The sequence below is a fragment of the Mobula hypostoma genome, chromosome 18 (assembly GCF_963921235.1).
Source record: "Mobula hypostoma chromosome 18, sMobHyp1.1, whole genome shotgun sequence".
In the NCBI taxonomy this organism is placed as follows: Eukaryota; Metazoa; Chordata; class Chondrichthyes; order Myliobatiformes; family Myliobatidae; genus Mobula; species Mobula hypostoma.
The window spans coordinates 33,499,914-33,524,793 of record NC_086114.1 but is presented as its reverse complement, the minus strand read 5'-3'; the positions used below and the strand labels follow the sequence as shown (position 1 = coordinate 33,524,793).

Genomic DNA, 24,880 nt, shown 5'->3' with positions numbered 1-24,880 from the left:
GTCACCTGTCATATGCATTGAGCTTTAATTCAACTCAAACTCAGAAGAGCCAAAACGTGCAATTACATAAAATGTTCTCCAGAATGTCTAGTACACCAATCAGAATGACACAGCAGTGGGTGGGGGCAGGAGGGGGATGGATGGAGTATAGAATTGTTGTTGTTTTGTTGAACCAGTACTGCAAACTTCACTTGCCCCCAGAATAGCCGGACCCCAGCTTCTTCAGCTCTAAACTGCAGACTACTTTTACTGCATTAATTTGATTAACTTTCTGGGCCATTTAAACATATTTAATTGAGTTAGTTAAAGACAAAATTTTTATCAAAGTATTTCCAAATGGAAGTCTACTTTATCCATGAGTACTGATGTTGTAATCATCTAAATAATTATCCTTTATAATCTAAATATTAGGAATGCATATCATGCCTAGGATTGTTTTCAAGTTTCTGTAAAATGGTTGCTCTGATATTCACCAAACTGATAAAAGAATTTTTAATCTCTCCTATCTGATTTCCAACTAACAGATTCATTCCACATTTTTTAACTGGTAAATTTAGTGTGGATAACTTATTTAGGTGGATTTGCTTAAAAAAAACAAGTTCAAATTACACAGAATATGGAAGTTCATTCCATTATTGGCATCATTCTGCTTGTGAATATGATGCAGAATTTACCCTTTGTTTCCTTGAGAAGCACCAAACTATTCAACACTGTCTATTTAATTAGCATAACATTAGAAGCACTTCTATAAACACTTACAAATGATTAACAGAACAGAAAAAGATGCCAATAAATTACCACTAAAAATACTTGGCACCATATTACATACATATTTTTGTTCCCACATAAATATATTTATGTTAGATATGTGCAAAAATAAAACACTGAAATAAAACTCTTAGTTCAGTGAACAATGCTTCCACAATTCAGTAGTGCCAAGCTTTGGGAAGTAAACCACTACAGCAAAATGGCACACTGCAGTATTCACTTCATTGTTAAAGCATATGCCAATTGCTTTAAATACCATACATGTCCCAAAACAGTTTAGTTTGTACATAAATTTATAATTGTATTTATGATTTTGTTAAGCCAAATTAATGTGGGTATTGTATTCCTGAAACAAATCATAATAATGAGATCAGCTGGTAGAAAGAGCAAAAATCAGTAAATATACCAATGCTGGATATCTGAGACATTAATTCTGTTTCTTTTTCCATAGATAACTGCCTGACCTGCTGATTGTTTCCAGCATTTTCAGTTTCTGTTGGTGCAAAGGTATGAACACAGTCTGAAAGAAGGATAGCAATTGTGCATTTAGCAATAGGCAGTGAGGAAGCAAGGTTCATTTATGTGGTTTGGGTGAGCACCCAGTATTCTGCAATGCATAAGCCCAATGCTCTAGGGTCTACATGTGCAGATGTGCACAATACTTTTTCTTCAGTCTCCCTTCTCATTGTGGAGAGAGAGGTTTTATTATGGTTTACTTATTGTTCATGGTCTGAATATTTCTGGAAGGTCATTATTTATATTTATTCGCCAACTGTTGCTGAAAAGGTGGTGTTGACCCCCAGAGTCCTGTGTTTTCATACTCCTTTAAATGCATCAGGGTCCTGTTTTCAGCAGTCCCTTTAAACTCACAGGACCTTGTTTCCATTGAACCCACTTGGGATCTTCCCATGCTCTCTTTAAACACACTGGACCTGTGTTTCCAGCATTTCCTTTAAATTCACTGGAGTTCTGTTTTCCACACTCACAAGGGTCCTATTTCCCATGCACCTTTAAACCCACTGGAATTTTTCTTCCCACAGCCCCTTTAAGCTCAGCAGGACCCTGTTACTCCAGCTATCTTCAAACTCACTAGAATCCTTTTTCTTGTACTCCCTTTGCACTCACCCAGTTTAATGTAAAAATTATTATCCTCTGTATAATATCTAACAACAATGATTTGAAAGTGTATTAAGGCATGAAAAGGAACAACTTCCAATGGTCTGGAAAATCTCCGAGTCTGGCACTACTAAAATCTCCAGGGTGCTGGATTATCAGAGCTTTATTACAGATGATGCTAAGACTTTATGGTATAAAGTCAGAGTTACTCACTGCAACAGGCCCAGCCTCTGAACTGCTCTTACAGACACTGTATGGGTTTAGTCCAATTTAGATTGCGATCAGCTGTTACTTGGAGGATGTAGGTAACTTGATAATAGTAAAGCAATTTGTCAAGAGAGGTTGAGAAATAAAGAAATTTGCAGGAATTGGAAATCTGAAATAAAAGTGTGCTAAAAATACTCAGTTGATCAGACAGCATGGAAAGAGAATCAAGTGATAATATCTCAGGTCAATGACCCTTCATCACAACTGAAAAAGTCAGCAAACACATTTTAAGTTGCAGGAGGGGGGAGGAATGGAAAAAAGAAAAAGGATATCAGCTAATTGGCATTCTATTGCCCATCTAGTAACCAGATGTCTCCAAAAGCATTAGTCACCTGGACATCCTTGGTCTCCACCCTATCACTGACTTTCCCTTCGTTCTCTCCATCCCTTCCCCCTCTCTGTAACCTCAAACACATATTTTTCTTCTCCAGTTTTGTTGAGAGGGTTTTGATGTGAACTGTTAACTATGTTTCTCACTCCATAGATGCTGACTGATTGACTTGGGATTTTTTTTTACTGTCAGTATAGGTGGTTGGAAATTGGCACTGTAGAACATTTCTCTGGTCAGAATGTTAATTGCTACTTATCAGTCCATTCTCTTGTAGTTCTTGTTGTGTAGAGCCAAGGACTGATTCATTTGATCAGGAGTTGTGAACGAAAGTAAACTCTGTGTAGACATTTTGCATCAGCAAACATCCCCACCACATAGGAAGCTCATTGATAAAGTAAATATACATGGTTGGAAGGAGGATATTCCCTCTAGGAACTCCTACATTGATGTCTGGGCCTGGGCCAACTATGAATAGGGCATAGCTAGACAATTTTCCATTTGGTCACACACATTTGGAGAGGCAAGTGATTGACTAACAGCATGGGGATAACTAACAGCATGTGGAAAAGGATTAAGGAGAGAGCCAGTGTGTGCCACTTGTGGAGCCACTGAATTTTTCATGTTGTAGAGGGAGAGGCAACAAGCAGCTGCTTTTATGGAATGGTGTTGACCTTCTTGAAGGTTGCTAGCTACATTCACGCAGGGAAATTCAGATTTTATATATATCATCATATCTTGAGTTTTGTAGATGGTGTAAAGCTTTGTAAGTCATTTGGTGAATTACTCACCACAGAATCTAACTTGCTTTTGCAGTCACTCTATTTATTTATCTGGTCCATTTACTTTTTTGATTAGTGATGTAACCTAGGAAATTAAGATGATAATTCAATGACTTAAACATATGTAGTTAATCATTCTATTCTTGGAAATCTCCACTGCTTGCTATTTGTATGCAATGCTCCCTCTAATTTGCAATGACTAGTGTGTACAAAAATCTTGTGGTGTGAAATATGTTGCCCAGAGGCAACAACATGTGCACACTGAATTTTATATATAGAGGTATTCATTTTTTCAGCTGGCAAAACACTGTCAATAAGAACTTTGATCTCTTCTGGGTTTGATTGTTTTCACTCTCATTCATCTGCACCCTCACAGAACATGCATAGCAGCTTGTAGTAGGTAATGAAATATTTTCTCGCCAGAGCTTTTGCACACTGTCCATATGTGATTTGCTTGCTAAGTAACGCTTTAAAAAGTAAAGTTTCCAGATATCACTCCACTTTTCCACGTACAAATTTTCCAGCAACTTTTGCATCGCAATACACACAGATAACACCAGTTTCTGTATTGTACATAAACATTTCTTGTAGCTGCATGTTCCTGACCTCATGAGCTTTTGGTGTAGCAGTTTCTACTGTTTCATTAAGAATTCCACTTTAAATGAACTAAATTTGCGCTTCGTGCCCTTTGCTTCTTTGGAACTTGACATGGTGAATCAATCATTTCTTCAATAAAAACAGTATAAACCAGCTCTAAAACCTGCAGACAAATCATTGCAAATTTCACGTTGGCAACACTGTCCGGATCAGAAACTGGAGAAAGAAGTGTGCTTGTGTACGGTTGTGAAATATACTTAACATGCAAATGAGGTAGAAGGTGACAACCTTTTGTGCGCAGTTTAAATTCCTTTGTGCACTAGTAGCAAAGGATGTGTGTGCACGCATTGGAGGGAACATTGCTTGTATGGTATTAAGTTACATAATACATATCAGTCCATGCCTGAATGTTGTCCAAGCCTTGCTGCAAGTAGGTATGGACTGCTTCAATATCTGAAGAGTTATCAATGCAAATGACTTATGCAATCACTTTCCTCTATATGATGTATGACTCCCGTAAATGGAATGTTTCCTCTGGGTTCCCACTGACGGTCTTGCCTACTGTGAACTCCACTTAATCAGGCTTGGTTATCAGGCTTAACGGTAATGTTAGAAAGAGAGATATGTCCAAGCAAAAGGATACAGATTATATAATTCTACTTTTTTATGACTTACCAGTGTTTGGTTATTTAACATAGTGGGATTCTCTATGAAAGTTAAGCTCTCTTTTTATATCAACTGCCGATATCACTTCCTTCATAAATGTAAATTGGTAACAGGTCAAGTAGATTGCTCCCTCATGTTGAAATTCCCATCACTTGCCATGTCTTTCAGAGCTAGGATGTGACCAGAATGCAATGGTACTAATAAGTTTACTCTTGGTTTGAACACTGATGGATTACAATTTGTGTCCGTGCTTCTCCCAATGCTTCCACCAAGAGATATCATCGTGGCAAAATGCTGATTCATATGCTAAGGGAAAGTAATGGGTGGTAATCACAGGAGGTTTCAATGCCTATTATCAATGTCATGAGACTGCAAGAGGTCTGTAGTCAATTTGAGTTTTCTTAGGAATACTGTGCTGTCACCTCACTGGTCTAAATTTCTGGTGCAATAGTACACTCAGCAATTTTAATGAAAGAGCCTGGACTATTAGTTGAAATATGCATTTATGTGAATACAGCTATGGAATATTGTTGCTTGACTTTGTGGAGGATAGCTCTGAATGATATGAGGAAGAAAATGTAGTGTCCGTCGGACTGAGTGTGCGTTAGGTTGAGACTAAATAGATTAGGCTGCTTTGTTTTTATCACACTGTGTTGTACTTGGCTATTTAAGATAGCAACCACATATCAGTGAGACTGGGTACATAAAGCAGATTTCCTTCTCTAAACTGTCCAAATGATCCCATGTATAATAGAAAAGTTGCCCAAGGTGATCTGTTCTCAAATTAGGATATTAAGAAAATGGTTAATCCAAAGGTAGAACAACAAAGATTTGTTACCATGAAATAATTAAAAATCATTAAATTTTATGCATTTTTAATCCTATGAAAGATTGATTTGATTTTGATAAGTCAGATAAAATTAAAATGAAAATAAGGATTTTTTTTTGAACAAAATGGGTGAAGTCAGATTACACTGAAACCTAATCTAATTTGAATATAATTAGCATTGTGGCCCAGATACAGATACTGCACTATTAAGAATTTGAGTTTGCCCTCTGTCCATACATCTGCCTAGTGTACGTATTAACAATGCATGTTTCAAAAGTTGCTTATAGTCAGATATTAAAAGGAAGTTAATTAGAGATTTCTTTCGATATTCAATAACAGACTACTTTGCTCTAGAGTCTGCTACTGGGTATTATTTAATACTTATTCAGATTGTTTACCATTGGCCATGTGCCAATATCAACAAGTCATTTTAAACAGGATGAAGAAGTGCATATTTAGTCTGACTACCTTCAGAAACCAAAGTTCAAATATATAATATCAAATTATTTGAATGTGATGGAAAATACAAAGGTTCATACACACAATTATCCTAATGAAAAAAAAATTGAATTCTAGCAGTAATGGGATTAGATATTGTCACAGCTGATCTTACCTTGTCTCCAGGCTGTGGCCTCATCAACGATACTTGATCATATCCTCTGCGAAAAAGAGCCCACAAGGCATCCAATTTCCCCTGGATAAATTATTATTAACTATTATTAATTATTTCCCAAGATATATGCTGAAAATACTTGCTGTTGGTTATCAACAAGCAGCATTTATATCAATTTAGGGACAATAGGGGGAAGAGGGCAAGGGAATTCCATTTCCAAAGATAACAAAAAAACTAATTGTAGCAAATTGCCCATTAAGATTGGAGACAAAACTTAAAATTATTGCCATTAATTTAAAAGTTGCCCATAAAAATCTTATGTGGTACTGATCAATGATACACTTGACAATGTATTATTCTGTTAGTGCCTTTTAAAATGGTATTCATGTGTCTCATGGTCAATGTAGTACTAAGTGCCATATTGTGTCAAAAGCAAATTAAATGGTAGCTAAGAAAAAAATGTAGTAAGCACATTTTGAAAGTTATCTAAAATATATATTTCAAAATGCATACATATATCAATTTTATTTTACATGTGTTATATGTTGAAAGGTTTGCAGGTTGGAGAGAACCTCACCAGGGATGAAAATTCTGATATTAAAATATTCTAAATGACTTAAGAGGAGAGGAGAAGACAGCGGCGCAACGCAGCGCACGCGGCCACTCCGGTGATGAATATCTGTTATTTGTCAATTAGGGTGCCTTGTACAATTCTGATTTGATGGAGGCAGACGTAGAGCACGGAGGAACATCTGGTGAAACTACTGAAATGCCTGTTTCGCTGCTGCTACTACTGTGCGATCCAAAATCTCCGGAGGGGAAGGCCCCGATTCCTCGGCTTTGCCTGTTGCTCAGCGGCTGGGGCAGGGTTGAAGCACTCAGCAGAGATGGTGCTCGATGCTCGGTGTCGGAGGGCTGGTCGGAGGCTCGAAGTTTTCGGACGGACTCAGAGTCGGCTGTGGTCGGGTGATTTCAGGATGCTGCATCGGCAAGTTTGCAGCGCTGGGGGTTCATGGCAGGGAGAGTTTCTCCCTTCTACCGTCTGCATGAGACGTTGGGGCTATTGGGACTTTGAGACATTTTTTTACTGTGCCCATGGTCTGCTCTTATCAAATTATAGTATTGCTTTGCACTGTTGTAACTATATGTTATAATTATGTGGTTTTTGTCAGTTTTAGTCTTGGTCTGTCCTGTGTTTCTGTGATATCATACTGGAGGAACATTGTATCATTTTTTAATGCATGCATTTCTACATGACAATAAATGAGGACTGAGTGTCCTCATAATCTAAATTATTGAATCCTTGTATATATGCAGAATCTGTGATGGTTTACCAGCTTTTTACACTATAAGATCCTCTTTGACACAGCTACCCTTCAGTGGTAACATATTTTCAGGTCAATGGCCAGACATTACTGATGTCCCCTGTTGCCACAATGCATTCCCCATGGAACAACAATTAAGATGAATCTAAATCATTGCAGGTTAGTGCAAAATTATCTCATGTATTTTGTGTCAAATATCAGGAACAATTTGTGCTATGACCAGCAAAATTCATGTGTCTGCACTATTTGGGTGGTTCAAAAGTTACAGTCAAGCTCAATCATAATGTCATTTTGACAGCTGGGCCATTTTGGATGCTGAATCACACAGAAAGTGATTATTGGTTCGAATGATCTCCACCACAGCTACCCCTAGGCTGTCTTCCATCCATTCTGAGTCTGCTTTGCTGTTAAGACCAACACTACTGGCCATTTGAGAGCATATATGGCAAAAGTTACCTGGTGTTCATTTCCATACCATCAGTTATAATATCACGTTAATAATTACCTTAACTGGTGTATACCATTTTCTCTGCTGTGGTGGTCTGTAAGGCCGAGGTTTGTAAGGCTTTGGATCCAACAGTTCAAACTCTTGATCTGGCATCTTGATGACTGCATTTTTTGGTTTTTCTAATTTTGCACCTTCTTCTGTTGAACCCTTATCACCCCATCGCACCTGAACAAAAGAAATGAACAAATTTGGTGTAATAAAGAAGTAATGAAACTATAAAATCTTGAAAAAGAGAAATAATTAATTCCTTTAAAGAAAAATGTCAGAATAACTGTTTCTCTCTCAAGAACCAGCAGCCTAGAAATAGATTATTTCTGAAAATGCACTATTGTTAAATTGCCATAATATTATTTATTTCAGATTAGGATTTGGTATCCTGCCTCTATGACAAAAAGGAATTGCAGGATTATTTCTGACAGCAGGTAAGAGCCAACTACAATAATAGGTTTGAGGTTACACATAGCCACAGCATCTAAGGATAGTATTGTACCTTCAATATATGGCATAAAGGGCATCGCCAACAGGATTCTACCACTAATTACATTTTTCCCACCCCACCTCTCCACTTTCTGTAGGGATCACTCTCTATGTGACTCCCTTGTCCAGTCGTTCCTTCCCACTTATCTCCCTTCTGGCACTTATCCTTGCAGAGGTGACAAGTGCTACCTCCTCCCTCACCATCATCCCAGGCCCCAAACAGTCCTTCCAGGTGAAGGAACACTTCACCTGCAAGTCTGCTGGGGTCATCTATTGTATCCAGTGCTCCAGCTGTGGCTTCCTCTACATCGGGGAGACTGCTTTGTTTAGCACCTTCGCTCTGTCTTGAAAGACAAGATCTGCTGGTGGCTACCTATTTCAATTTGATCTCCTATTCTCATTCTGATATGTTTGTCCATGGCCTCTTCTACTGCTTTGATGAGGCCAAATGCAGGATAGAGGCGCAACACTTCATATTCCATCTGGGTAGTCTCCAACCTAATGACATGAACATTGATTTCTCTAACTTTCAATAATCACTCCCCTCTCTCTGCCCTTCTGGTCATCATTCCTTCCCTCTCTACTCGTCTGCCCACCAGCTCCCTCTCCTTCCCCCCCTTCCTTCCATAGTCTACTTTCCTCTCTTACTAGAGTCCTTCTTCTTCAGCCCTTTACCTCTTCCACCTATCATCTCCAAGTTTCTTCATCCTCCCCCTCACCTGAGCTCACCTGCCAGCTTTACTCCTCCCCTCCCCCCCATCTTCTTATTCTGGCTTCTGTCTCTTTCTTTTCCAAATATGATGAAGGACTTCAGCCCAAAACAGTGACGTTGCCTGATTTGCTGAGTTCTTCCAGCATGTTGTGTGTGTGTTTGCTCAAGATTTCCAGCATCTGCAGAATCTCCTGTGTTTATAATTTCCTGTTATTGACAGTAGTTGTAATAACATAGAGAGGAATCTTGTCAAATTAGAAGCTGACTGAAAGTGATGTTGCAGGCAAGTTTGTGCTTTGATTAAGGTAGACATTAAATTGTAACCATTGCGTTTATGTGGCGGACACAGGAGAATGATGGCAGAATCCCTAGCAATGGCAATGCAGTTGCATATTAATGACAGACAGATTCTCTTCTCTGGAGATGGTCATTACCCCTTCACACTAAATTGATTATCATCTAGCTTTGGTAGCACAAAGGAATTGCTGAGGATTTGGGGAATGGAATTAAATATTGTGCAACCATCAGCAAACATCCGCACTTCTGGCATCTTCGTGGAAGAAAGGTCATTGATGAAGCAGCTGAAGATGGTTGAGATAACAAGATAGCACTGAGGACTTCCTGTGGTGATGCCCAGGAACAGGGATGATTGATCTCCAACAACTTGCCTGGGATTTTACTGGATATACTGGTTTCCTGCCTTAACTCAGACAAGCCAGTAGGTTAAATGCCTACTTTAAATTGTCCCTTGGTAAACTGTGTGCAAGATAATCAGGTGAGTCAATGGGCTAATGATCAAGAATAGATTACAGGGAGAATGGGACTGATTGGTGTGCTCTTAGAGCTGGTGTAGATTCAAAGGGCTAAATAGATCCTTCCTAAGTCATAAGGAATATGAGAGTGCTGATTTCTTTAGTTGTACAGTATCTGCAAATCTTTTTTGGAAATATAAAGTATTTTTGAAAACAATGGAATGAATCTCTGCAGTTAGGAAAGTGCTGCAACTTCTGAAGACCAACCTTAAAACATGTGTTTTTTATTCATAGAAGTGAAAAGTTTTTGGATGTAGAATACTGCATTCAAATAATATACTGTGGATTCCGGTTAATTGAGACACATCAGGTCCAAACACATTTTGGCCCAATTAAGTGGCTGCTGCAATTAGCTGAAGTTTCATGGAAATAGTTAAAAAGGTATATAAAAAAAGACAAACTGAGTAACAAATTATGTATTTAAATAAAATACAGAACAAATTACAGAATGCAGAACAACTGCAGTACCATAAAACTGTGTTTTTGTTCCTAATACTTATTAATGGAGGAATTCATCTGAGTTGCATTCTTTTGACTGTAAATGAACAAAATCAGTGCAGATAATGAACTGCATTCATAAGATGCTGTTGAACATTGCAACCTCCAAACCTTCATTTTCTTTGTAACATTCAAGATGATTGCCGATGCCTTTAAGTTCTTTGTACTTTCTAACTTATTGAAGTAGTGAAATCGTTTCATTTTCACTACTGGCCGTTTCTCGCCTAAATGCTTGAAACTGCAGTGATCAAAACAATTCTGAGTCATCTTACTGCTTAATTCTAGCCAGCTATCAGTGACAAAAATCGCTGATTTTTTTTTTAGCATAAACACACGAAATTACAACTTCTTAAAAACAGTGTGCTCGAAGCATGTTGTTCAGTCTAATGGCCATACAAGTGCATGCGACTGACACTAGTTAGAAACTGCTTAGCAACAGTCTCCTGACCCAACTAAGCAGCAGTGTCCTAAATAAATGAAGGGAATCCGGCTAATTTCCTGATTAGTTTTTGTTCTTGTCCAAAATAACTGATTGCCCTGATTAACAGATGACCCAAATAACTGGAATCCACTGTATATGTATTAGAAGAATAACTTCTTTTTCTTGTATATGTATTAGAAGAATAACTAAGATGCTCTAAATAATATCTACGGTTAAGCTCATTTGTTAATTTAGAGTTCTTTAAAAAAGCAAATACAAATTAGCAATGCACAATTAGCCCGCATCCATTTAATCCAATGCAGGCACCACACCAATTAATTCTGGCTTCAGACTCTAATGATTTCATGGTACACAGTGGCTCCAGAATCTGTTGGTGGGTCATCCGAACAGAATGTATTTACCACACAGGAAAAAGTGGGATCTAAGGATCTCAGATGCTTTGCTGAAGGCTTTGGTGCATGAGAAGATGTGAAGAGATGACATGTTTCCAAAATGCCACACTCAGAAGGAAGTACAAGGAAGTAACAATGCTCAAGATTAGGCATCAGGCCACAATGACATGGTCAAGTTCATGAATATATTTTCAACTACCATCAACCAGATCACTTGCGGCAGGCAATGCATTAAATTGGATGATTCACTTATTAATAATCCCTATCAATCAGCAACTGTCCACAATACTGTATATGGCCTTATACTGTACACATCCTTATACGCATTATCACTATTACAAGCCTCACGCCAACATCTCACAACATATACAGAATGGAAGCTATTCAGCCATGAGAGCACTTCACCCAAAACATGAAATTTCAATGGCATTCAGAGATGTTACATTCAAATAAATGCTGGATTAACTGTTAGCTTTGGACTCTTGTACAGTCAACAATGTACATGGGTCAGCATCTATAACAGCAACTTTGAAGTTTATGAATCCCAAGATCAGTTTTAACATACGACTCTGTTAATGTACTGCAACTCAAGGATGTAGGCTTAGCTCACTATCCATTCTTCCTACACCATGACTGTATGGTTAAGCACAGCTCAAATGCATCCTATAAATTTGCAGATGGTATCTCTGTTGTTGGTAAAATACCAGGTGGCAACGAGGAGGCATAAAGGAATGACATACATTGACTAGTTGAATTGTATTGCCACAACAACCTCACAGCAAGACCAAAGAATTGATTGTGGACTTCAGGAAGGGAAGGTTGGGAGAGCATGAACATGTCCTCATTGAGGAGCCAGTGGGTGTCAATACCTCAGAGATTCTATCATGGGCCGAGAACATGGATACAATCATGAAGGAGGCAATGTCAGTAGGAGTTTGAAGAGATGGGTATGTTACCATAGACTTTTGCAAATGCTTATAAATGTAGAGTGGAAAGCAATCTGACTGGTTGAATCACAGCCTGGTATGGAGGCTCCAGTGCACAAAATCACAGGAGGTTGCAAAGGGTTGCAGACTCAGTCATCTTCATCATGGCTCAATCCATTCCACCATCCAGGACTTCAAGAGGGGTCATCAAGAAGGCAGCATCCATCACGAAGGGCCCTCACATTTCGAGACATGTCCTCTTTTCTTATCTGCTATCAGACAGGAGGTACAGAACCATACTCAATAATTCAGAAACAGCACCTTCCCCTCCACTATTAGATCTCTGAATGGTCCTTGAACTCATGAACACTAACTCATTATTACTTTTTCTCTGCAGTGTTATTTCTTCTGTAATTTATAGTAATTTTCTGTGTTTGCACTATACTGCTGCCGCAAGACAACAAATATCATGTCATATAAGATAGTGATAATAAACCCGATTCCAATTCTGCAGAGGCAATGGTAGCAGTAGAAGTAGCAAGATGAAAATTTGTTCTGATCATATTAGATCAAACAAGGTGTTGCTAAGTTGTGAGAATGCTCTCAAGATCTGATTTTGCTGATGATATTTTCCAGTGCTGCACTGCTTTATATTTTGCTCAGATAGTTGTAACATCCTAACTGTCAGTCTGTACAGTAGGTCTGAGGAGCAATGACAGCTTACTTCACTGCAGGAGTCGGCTAGTTCTCAACTTCCACAACTGTGCATTGTAAAGAACAAGTCAGAGATAAGTTAGTCAGATCCTAGGACATCTGACCTCTTGCTCCAGTGCTAGACTGTATAAACTCCAGGGCCAGAGCATTGACGTGTTGAGCAGAGGGATCCTTATCTTCTCATCCACCATGGCTGACACAAGCAGAATGAGTCCATTAACTTGAATGGTTTCCAACGTAATATGGGGGTCATTGGAGGTGAGACATCTGTACTGCATTTGAGGACCCTGGAAAAGACCATGATTGGGAGGTTTTCATGAGCAGGCAGATGTGGATGCATAATGAGGTGGCTAGCAAAATAGGACAGCCTGAATGAATGCAGGAGATGACAAAGAAATTACTGAAGTCCGTAAAACATTGCATAGGCCAGGGTACCAGAGACTCCACTCTGGAGGTTCTGTGTATATCTTTGCAAGGACTTGAAAGACTTGTTTACAATCCCATTAACAGTGCCTACTGGTTCAGGTGACAATTGCAGAAACACTAATGCAAGCTACATGACATCCTCCAGTTTCTCAGCAGTCAGACTGATCATTTAGAGGTTTGCTGTATCGAAGTAGTTTGAAGGTGCTCAGGAAGAGTGATGTGCCACTAGGGAGCAGCTTGATATCCCATTAAGTTGACACCACCCATGACCAGACAGCTGACTCCACAAATAAGCGAATTTAATAGCGTCCAGATTCCTACAATTTCGGTGGGGGGGGGTGTGGGGGGGTGAGGTGGGGTCTGTCAGACAAACCATCTCCAAGCTGAGATAACAAAAGGAAAGTTAAAACCTAATTGCTAAATGCAATTAAACTCTTCATGTGCACATACCCACTTCCACTAATTCACTTGAGAGCTCTGTTTCACTGATATTCAGTTGCGTTGAACCTCTACAGTAAAAACATTCAGTCAAATGATGTGCAGTGCACTTTCTGACATCACATACAAAATTCTTACTTGCACTTAAAGACATCAAGGAAGGAGTTAACTGAGGAGCTGGGACTTACTTTGACAGGCCTTGTTCAGGGAACCTGACACTAAATGAGGCAATAGTGTGTGCCAATGGTATTTTTAGGTCTCTTGATCTGTCAGGTCAGTTGGTATCTCTTGCAATATTTGCCATGTTCTATCCAGTGTCATTGTACCGCCAACTCACCCATACCCACTGCTCACAGACCAACCCCACTGGCTGGTCATTTGCAAAATCTTTCTAATCACCAATGTTCCTGTCCTCTGAAGCTGCGGAAGTCAAAAATTCCAAGGCCTCTTCTCTCATAAGGAGACTGCTATTCTTATAAATGATAAAATATCATAGACAAGAACCTTGTCCATCATCATTCCTCCATTGTGCTTAACTTAGCTTACATACAAGATTGTATGGAATAAACTCAGCTGTGAGGAAGGTATCAAGATCAAACATAGAAGTAGCATAAAAGAACTACAGACATGTCATGTACATACAATATATATGATGCAAGTAAGGAAGTATTTTCATGACTGTTTGTAATTTTCCAAAAAGTAATATCCTGTGTACGTTCCAAACTTAATCACAATAAGAAGCGTGATAAATAACCTCCATTCTTTTAATGCCACCCACTCCTCTTCCTCCATAGTATGATGCATCGACTGTTGGCCACTTTTTCTTTGCCATGGATTCATCATCAGAGTCCTGCAAAGAACAAAAGACAGTTGCCAGATGGTGTAAAATCTCATTGAATATTCTGCCAAACACTGAATTAGTTCAAGCAAATATCAAATAGCAAGTGTTCCTCAATTTTGAATCCAAGTTACCATAAGCGTTAACTAAAATCTAAGAGCATGTTCATACTGAAGTAAAACAAAGGAATCCTGTGTCCTGTTTGGAACTTTCTAATTAAAGAAAAAGCTAGAAAAAGCTAATACTTGGCATTTAACATCAGCATTGATTCATGCTCTATTCACAGAGCAACAAATTCTGATAATTCATGCCAAGAGAGTCATTATGTGGGGACAAATGCTTTATTATGCTTCTGTCTACTGTATCTCAATGTAATCAACACTGAAACACAGACCTCCCTGTAACTGTTCAGCTCTTCAGTCCAAAAGATTTGCAACACTACACAGAGGTACACTTCAGCAGAACTGTGACAAAGATCTATTGCTAGTTCAGTGTTAAAATCTTGACCCTTGACTTTAAATAACCCAGTTAGCACAAGAAGGCGATTCTTTTATCTAACTTGAACTCTTACTGTTTTAGCTTTCCTGAAACTAAGGCATATTATTTTATTGAAATTTAGGGACTTAATTATACTGTACTGACTAAACTGGTCTAACAGTGCTATTATGACTAAAAATGACACACATACAGCACTGTGCAAAAACCTTAGCCACATATATATAGCTAAGGAGCCTCAGATGTTTTCACAGAATTGTAGTAATTTTATGTATTGCACTGTACTGCTGCTGCAAAAATAAATTCATGACATATATGAGTAATGATAAACCTGATTCTGATATGAATCTCTATTGTGGACTGAGAGTGGGGAGGAGGCAGAGATAGGGGAGGGAACAGGAGTACCAGAGAGACATTCTGTAATGATCAATAAACCAATTGTTTGGAAGGAAATGACCTTGCCTGGTGTCTCAGGGCTGGATTTGTCTGCACCTGCACCACACCCCTCATATCTGCTTCTCATTTTTCATTTCTAAAATCTTTTTATTGATACATAATCTTCTATAGCTATAAAATGATACAAGACTTCAACAAGTTGATATCTACAGTTAATAAATATATGATAATGAAAAAAAATTATAAAGAAAAGGAAAAAAGAGAACCCCAACTAGCTAAAAGAAAAAACCCACTAACTACAAGAGAAAGAAAAACAGAAAAAAAGGAAAAAAGAAAAAAAAACCATTAGGGACCAACTCCCGGAGCAATACGTCTTACAATCATCTACAAACGGTATATATATAAAGAAGAAAAATCATCAACCGCCAATTCACATTTATATAAAATAAGATCGGAAGAAAACCATATATTTGGCAAAAAAGCCCCATCTTCTCTCAAAATCGAATCGAGGATCAAAAGTTCTATTTCTGATTTTTTCCAAACTAAGACATAACAGTACTTGGGAAAACCATTGAATTAACGTAGGGACAGAGGTATCTTTCCATTTCAATAAAATAGCCCTTCTTGCCAACAACGTAACAAATGCAATTACATGTTGGTCTGAAAATGAAATACCCTGAATATGATGTGGAACTATTCCAAATAGAACAGTCAATGTATTAGGTTGTAAATTAATTTTCAGAGCTTTAGAAATTGTAGAAAATAAAGATTTCCAAAAAGGTTTTAATGAAGAACATGACCAGAACGTGTGACAAAGTGGCTACTTCAGTTTTACACTGATCACAATAGTTATCTATGTTAGGAAATATTTTGGATAGTCGCTTCTTTGTTAAATAATAATGGTGAACAATTTTAAATTGAATTAAACAGTGATTGGCACATATCGAAGAAGAATTGACTATTTTCAGAACTCGCAACCAATCTTCATTAACAAAGGTCATATTAAGTTCTCTCTCCCAATCTTGTTTAATCTTTAGTGAGAGGTTATCTTTTTGTAGTAAAAATAAATTATAAGTTCTACCAATGGAACCTCTCACTAAAGGATTCATATTCAAAATAGAATCCAACAAATCAAATTCTTGCATATATGGAAACTTAGATAAGTATTTTTGTAAAAAATGTCTAACGTGAAGATATTGCAGGAAGTGCGTATGAGAGAGAGAATATTTGCTAATTAACTCTTCAAAAGTCATCAATCGACCATCACAAAATAAATCTGCAAAAAAACCAATCCCCTTATTTCTCCATAAGGGAAAAATGGGATCGGTTATTGAAGGTTTAAATAGAAAATTTCGATATAAAGAGCTAGACAATTTAAATTGTTTAAAATTAAGAGTTGCGAAGCTGAAACCAAATCCGTAAGGACTGTTTAATAACAGGGTAGAGACTTAATTTGGAATTTTTGCAAGTTGTAAAGGTAATGGAGCTCCTAATAATGAGGTTAAATGAAATTGTTTGATAGCTTTTAATTCCAAATCAATCCAAGCTGGTTTTGGCTTTTGTCGAGCCAATATAGCCAAAAACATAGTTGTCGAATATTAACAGCCCAATAATACGATCTTAAATTAGGTAGTGCAAGTCCACCATCTTTTTTAGATTTTTGTAAATGATACTTATTAATTCTTGGTTTTCTATTATTCCAAATAAAGGACGAAATAATAGAATCAATTTGATCAAAAATTTTTTTAGTTTAAAAGATAGATATATTTTGAAAAATATATAAAAATCTAGGTAAAATCATCATTTTCACGGCATGAATACGACCTATTAAAGAAAGTGTAAGTGGGTTCCATCTAGAAAATAATTGTTTCATAGAGTCCATTAAAGGAACTAAATTAGCTCTATAAAGATCTTTATTTTTAGTAATGATAGTACCTAAATATTTAAAAGAATTCACAATTCTAAATGGAATATTGTTATATATAAAAACAAGAGCACTTAATGGGAATGATTTGCTTTTATTTAGGTTAAGTTTATAACCTGAAAATTTTCCAAGATCATTTAATATTCCCAAATGATTAGGAATAGATTCTTCAAGGTTCGAAATATAAGCCAAAATCATCTGTGTAAAGAGAAATCTTATCTATGGTCCCATTTATAGAGAGACCATGAATGTTTTTAGCTTCGCGGAGTATTATAGCCAAAGGCTCCAGTACAAGATTAAATAATAAAGGACTTAATGGACATCCCTGTCTAGTACCTCGTGAGAGTGAAAAAAAGGGGTCCTGAAATATATTAGTAATAACAGTAGCAATAGGATTCTTATAGATCATTCGAATCCACTTATTAAAATTATTACCAAAGCCAAATTTTTCTAATACATTAAACAGACATGTCCATTCAACTCTATCAAATGCCTTTTCTGCGTCAAGAGAAATAACACATTGGGGTATCTTGGATAGTGATGAGTATATAATGTACCTGCTTCTCTACCATCTGTCGCACACCTCTCCTGCAGCACTCCACCCTCACCATTCCGAATATCCTTTCCTCCTGCCAGATTTACAAACCTCCATTCCACGTTAACAGATGCAGTACTGTGCAAAAGTCTTAGGCACCCTATCTCCAGAGCTGGAGTCCCTAAGGCAGTCTGACATTGCCTTCAACCTCATTCTGGCAACTCCTGTGACGACACTGGTACCAAGCTGTATTGGCCCTTGCCCTTCCCTTGGACAACATCGGTGTCGTGGAGAGGGGAGACTTGCTGCTTGAGCAACTGCCGGTCTTCCATACAACCTTGCCCAGGCCTGCACCCTGGAGAGGACACAGACTTTCCAGGTGCAGGTCCATGGTCTCGTGAGACTAACAGACTAACGGATGCCACCACCACCACTATATAAAAAAGTGGGGGAGGGGAAGGAGGATAGTTAGAAGGTGATAGGTGAAGCCAGGTGAGTAGGAAAGATAAAGAGCTGGAGATGAAGGTATCTGATAGGAGAGGAAAGTGGACCACAGGAGAAAGGAAAGGAGGAGGGGACTCAGGGGGAGATGATAGGCAGGTGAGAGGAGGTAAGAGACCAGAGTAGGGAATAGAGGGAGGGTGGAACAGGAGAGATTTTTTTACCAAAAGGAGAAATCATGCCATCAGGTTGGAAGCTACGCAGACGAAATATAAGGTGCTGCTCCTCCACCCTGAGGGTGGCCTCATGTTGGCACAAGAATGGGAATGGAAGTTAAAAGGTTGGAAGGTTCTGCATTGGTGGTTGGAGTGGAGGTGTTCAACGAAGCAGTTCCCCAATTCACAACGGGTCTCATCAATGTAGAGGAGGCTGTATCAGGAGCACTGGACACAATAGACAACCCCAACACATTTGCAGGTGAAGTGATGCCTCACCTTGAAGGACTTTTGGGGGCCCGGAATGGAGGTGAATGGGCAGGTTGCAGCGTTAAGTGAAGTGCCAGAACGGAGATTAGTGCGGAGAAATAAATGGACAAGAGAATCACGGAGGGGGTAACCCCTGTGGAAAAATAGGGGTCGGGGGGGAAGGTAATGATATGGTTAGTGGTAGGATCTCTTTGGAGATGGCAGAAATTGCAGAGGATGATGTGTTGGATGTGGAGACTCATGCAGTGGTAGGTAAGGACGACAGGAACTCTATCACTGTTAAGGTGGCAGGATGATGGGCTGAGTACGGATACTGTATTTGGAAAATGGAGGAGATGTGGGCGAGGGCAGCATCTATGGTGGAGGAAGGGAAGCCCCGTTCTTTGAAGAAGGAGAACATCCTGATGTTCTGGAATGGAAAGCCGCATCCTGGGAACAGATTCAGATGCTAGCAGTTGCCACTAAAATAAAAATTTTAATAAAAGAAAGAAGCAAAATAAAGATCATTTACTTACATCTTGATAGACTGGGGGAGGTGGTGGTTCCTTAATTACCTATTTGGAAAGAAAGATTATTTACAAAACAAAGTATCATTTTTTGTACACTTGTAAAGTTGAATAGCAATTGTTTTAATTGAATATATTTTTATTAAGAAACATGTCACTTCATTTCAAATGAGGCATGCTACCCCTCTTTTTAAAAGACACATGTTTTCAAATTATAATGAAAATATTGAAGTAAACAGTATCCTGCTAGCTTAGATTATTTTCATTACTAGACAGAAGGGCACTTTAATGTGGATCTTCTGCTCAGATAAATCATACACAGCACTGTGGCATTGTTCTATCAGTAGCAAAATGCCTTTCAGCTATGGAACCCACTAATCTAGCTCAAAGGAATGCTCACACGTTTACCGTCTGAAGGAAGACAATATGCCTTTTGGAGTGTTGATGCAAAATTTTGGAAATCCAGATTTCACCAGAGGTGGTGAATGCTGAATTTTTGTACTTGACCACTGTTTAAATTTACAGCAAGGGACTACACCCCCTGAGTCACCTGTGAGGAAACGTGTTGAAGCTAGGGACAACTCTAGGATTCTACGTTATTGGTCTGAAACTGTGACTACAATAGTACTGCAACTCACTTCTTTCAGAAAATTTAGCTCATTCCATTTTCTGCTTTTAAGAATTAGGGAAGAAAATAACAACAGATCAATTGAAGGACGTATCAAAAGAGCCAGTTTTGTGGTATAAGGGCTTAATATACCAAAGATTGCAATTATCCAAAATAATCAAATGAGTTTGAAACAAATAATCAAACAACCACCAAACCTTAATTACAGAAGCAGAAGGGAGATATGGGAGAAATGTAATGCTGTTTACTGAACTCTATCTACAAGCAGTATAGAATAGGGCTTAGAAATACTTATGCATAGAAAATATGTTCTAAGTTCTACTGGACTGAATTGTAGCATGTAATTGATCACTTTGATGCATATTAAATCAATGCTTTTGATTATGTAGCTTTGTGACATCTAAACCTTTGAGCAATGACACTCAGTGGCCACTGTATTAGGTACACCTGTACACCTGCTTGTTAATGCAGATATCTAATCAACTAATCACGTGGCAGCAACTCAGTGCATAAAAGCTTGCAGACATGGTCAAGAGGTTCATTTGCAGATCAGACTAAACATCAGAATGGGGAAGAAATGTGATTTAAGTGACTATTGGTGCCAGACAGGGTGATTTGAGGATCTCAGAAGCTGCTGATCTCTTGGGAATTTCATGCACAACAGACTCTAGAGTTTATAGAGAAATCGAAAGATGTCCAGTGAGAGGCAGTTCTGTGGACGAAAACACCTTGTTAATGAAAGAGGCCAGACTGGTTCAAGCTGACAGAAAGGTGATAGTAACTCAAATAACCACGTGCTACAATAGAGGTGTACAGAGGGGCATCTCTGAACGCACAACACATTGAACCTTGAAGTGGATGGGCTACAGCAGCAAAAGGCCACAAACGGTACACTCAGTGGCCACTTTATTAAGTACAGGAGGTACCTAATAAAGTGGCCACTAAGTGTATATTTAATGCAAGTGTTAAGCTCTTAATATGGACTTTGCAATGATAAGTAAATGCAAACACTAAGACCATATTGTGCCACACTTAAAATATATACCATTACTAATAGCTTAGGGAGATATATTGTAGCATCAACCATAGGGTCAACTGAAGATCTCTGTTTGTAACTCAGGTGGACATTTTTGGCTTCCTAGCATCTCACCTCACCGATATCGATCCAGAGAATGTCAAACCTCTAGACATGTGTCCACCTTGGCTACTACAATCTCATTATCACTGTTGAAGAAATGGGGACCTGTTCATGTTTGATCAGTTCATCTCAAACACGGTCACTTTGACGTCCAATCATGATGGCACATTGACCAGGATGTACCCTACCTCTAATTTACACTTCGCTATAATGTACGTAACAGCACAAAAATTGCATGTACAAAACCTTGTATGACATGTGCTCATCCAAAACTTCTGCTGGCTGGCAGCAGGAAGTTATTGAGGATCATGCAAGCAATGCCACTTCAAAACATTTTCATGTGCAAATGTATTTCTATGGTTTTGCAAAATTTAAGGTTCTCAACAATAAAGTAAAAGCATTATCAATGATACCTAAAGATAATCAGCCCTTTCTCTGATCAGGTGAACTTGGACTGTTTTGAAATTCACTTTACACGTTCTATTAGATCATAGCTAATATGTGCCTGGCATCCACTGATTCACCTTTTGCTCTTTTACGACTGTTTTGGATACCATTTTAACCAGACCGATGATGAAGAACAGGCAAGGTAGCTCCACGTCTTGCATACGTTCAAGATGGTGACTTGGTAATATCAGTCCAAGTGTTCCTTCCTTCTTGTATGTTTGAAATTTCTAATCAGAACATTTATTTCCTCTCCATATTGAATTGAATTGACTTTATTACTTACATCCTTCATATACATGAGGAGTAAAAATCTTTACGTTATGTCTCCGTCTAAATGTTCAATGTGCAATTTATAGTAAATAGTATGTACAACAGGACTGTCAATATAACATAGAAATACAATTGTATCAGCATGAATTAATCAGTCTGATGGCCTGTTGGAAGAAGATGTCCAGGAGCCTGCTGGCTCTGGCTTTTATGCTGCGGTACCGTTTCCCAGATGATAGCAGCTGGAACAGTTTGTGGTTGGGGTGACTCAGCTCCCCAGTGATCCTTTGGGCCTTTTTTTTTTACATACCTGTCTTTCTAAATGTCCTGAATAGTGGGAAGCTCACATCTACAGATATGCTGGGCTGTCCACACCACTCTCTGCAGGGTCCTGCGATTGAGGGAAGTACAGTTCCCATACCAGGCAGTGAGGCAACCAGTCAGGATGCTCTCAGTTGTGCCTCTGTAGAAAGTTCTTCGGGTTTGGGAGCCCATACTAAACTTCTTCAACCGTCTGAGGTGTAAGAGGCACTGTAGTGCCTTTTTTACCACACAGCCAGTATGTACAGACCATGTGAGATCCTTGGTGATGTGTGTGCCTAGGAACTTAAAGCTGTTCACCCTCTCAACCCCAGATCAAATTGATGTCGATACGGGTTAGCCTAGCTCCATTCCTCCTGTAGTCTGCAACCAGCTCCTTTGTTTTTGCGACATTGAGGGAGAGGTTATTTTCTTGACACCACTGTGTCAGGGTGATGACTTCTGCTCTGTAGACTGCTTCATTATTATTTGACATTAGTCCAATTAGTGTAGTGTTGTCAGCAAATTTAATTAGCAGATTGGAGCTGTGGGTGGCAACACAGTCATAGGTATACAGAGAGTAAAGGAGGGGGACACACATCAAAGTTGCTGGTGAACGCAGCAGGGCAGGCAGCATCTCTAGGAAGAGGTGCAGTCGACGTTTCAGGCCGAGGCCCTTCATCAGGACTGGAGGGTAAAGAAGGACAGTAAAGGACAGGACAGTAAAGGAGGGGGCTTAGGACACAGCCCTGAGGGGCACCTGCGTTGAGGGTCAGAGGGACAGAGGTGAAGGAGCCCATTCCTACCACCTGCCGGTGATCTGACAGGAAGTCCAGGATCCAGCTACACAAGGCAGGTTGAAGGCCGAAGTCTCTGAGCTTCTTGTCGAGCCTGGAGGGAATTATGGTGCTGAATGCTGAACTATAGTCCAAGAACAGCATTCTCACATAAACATCCTTCTTCTCCAGATGTCTAAGGACAGTGTGTAGACCTGAGGCTATTACGTCATCTGTCGATTGGTTGTATCGGTAGGTGAATTGTAGGGGGTTCCGTGTGGGTGGTAGCATGCTGCAGATGTAGTCCTTGACCAGCCTCTCAAAGCATTTGCTTACTATTGAGATGAGTGCGACAGGACTCCATATGTGAAAAATGAGCAATGTCAAGCTGCTAACTTCAGTGGAAACAGCTGACATTGGCCTACTATTTGCTGCTATAGTACAATAGGTGCAAGCATTATTAGATATTTTTTAGCTCTTCAAAAAAAACCCTCTGCCTCTGAAGGGATCCTATTGAATATTGACTGAGATGAAATTGGAGTTAGAGGTGGGAAGCTGATTAAAATATTAGCTCTGGATACATAAACAACAAGGGGTGAGATGAAGGAAATCAGCAACTATAAAAACTTAAAGAATTTACATGGAGAAAAAAATGTGCCTCAGTCTCCCAGCCCAGAAAGTCTGAGCTCTTTAACTAACATCCAAAAAAGTTTCAACCCTCTATGAACTAATTAGTGCTGTCTGGCATCTGTGAAGATCATTTGTACAGTGCAATTTTACATTTTTATAGCTGTTGCTGCATGTTAGCTGCCTTTGTATATTGCACCTATATTTGGCGGTTCTGATAGAAATGTGCTGCTAATACAGCTGCTAATACATGTTATACAGCCGCAGCACCCAGCCTCCAAAATTCAGTTGCATAAGGGGACAAAATACAATGCCTGTCACTACACTGTTAATACATTGTGCATTTACCTACTTGCCTGTGTTTTAGGATGTTTATCAATGAGATGTGGTGACTTGTTTCATTTTCATCACTCTAAGGCAACCTGGGGTCCACAGACCCCTTGGTTAATGGTAAAGCTCCATGGCAACTTGATCTCCAGGTTGGGAACCCCTGCTCTACGGAGAACCACCAGGAAAGTGTGTGAGTGTGCCCTAGGGTGAGCTAATTTCTCTTACCCTACCACGGGGAGAGACTTAGCTTGAACTGGCATCTGTCTCTGGTGGCATTTCTTACACTATTGTGGTAGAGATTAAATATTCCATCATATATGTTGCTGTTTGATTGGCATTATGACTGGCACGAATATCTTTAAGATTAGCTTTATTTGTCACAGATATGTTGAAACATAATGAAATGCGTTGTTTGAATTCGTTTGCATCAGCGACCAACACAATTCAAGGATGTGCTGTGGGCAGCCGACATGTGTCAGCATGCTCACAACTTACTAGCCCTAACCCATATGTCTTTGGAATGTGGGAGGAAACCAAAGTAGCTGGAGGAAACCTATGTACTCATGTGGAGAACGTATGAACTCCTTACAGACAGCAGTGGAAATTGAACCCGGTTCATTGGCAATGTAATAGCATTATGCTAACCGCAATGCTACTGTGGTACTCCAAGTCATGGTCCAAAGGGCCTGCTCCTATACTGTCCTATGTTGTATGCTGAAATCTACTGTGAAAAGTAATGCTACATTTATGGAAATAAAATTATTTTATAATTATGTAATAAGGATGGCTGAAATTTCCAGTTTTCAGAATATGCAATCATTGCTAAATATCAATGACAGGAATAGCTAATAAATTCAGAACAGATTGGGAGCTTACCACAGTGCAGCATAATGGCCAAAACCACCACAGCAGGACCAAAGCCAACAGAAGGAACAAAACTAATAGTGCAATTAGAAGGATTGTTCCATCAGACTATAAATAAAGACATAATAATTAGCAAATATCTGGCAGAAAATGTTGTGAAGTAGAATATAATATTAATTGTAATGCAATAAAACTTGCACAAGTCAAAATCAATCACAGAACTTAGAAATACTTGGTCAGAATAAAT

The 24,880-nt window shown here is 38.9% G+C and overlaps 1 protein-coding gene across 1 annotated transcript in view; it reads right to left on the bottom strand.

Annotated features, from left to right (window-relative positions):
- Window positions 1–24,880, bottom strand: part of antxr1c (ANTXR cell adhesion molecule 1c) — a 112,905-nt gene that overhangs the window by 29,469 nt on the left and 58,556 nt on the right. Inside the window, exons 13-17 of the mRNA XM_063070671.1 lie at window positions 24,646–24,741; window positions 19,266–19,304; window positions 14,391–14,486; window positions 7,797–7,964; window positions 5,967–6,047 (exon numbers count right to left, since the gene is read on the bottom strand). Coding sequence (XP_062926741.1) covers window positions 5,967–6,047; window positions 7,797–7,964; window positions 14,391–14,486; window positions 19,266–19,304; window positions 24,646–24,741 — 480 coding nt within the window. The remainder of the gene's footprint in view (window positions 1–5,966; window positions 6,048–7,796; window positions 7,965–14,390; window positions 14,487–19,265; window positions 19,305–24,645; window positions 24,742–24,880) is intronic.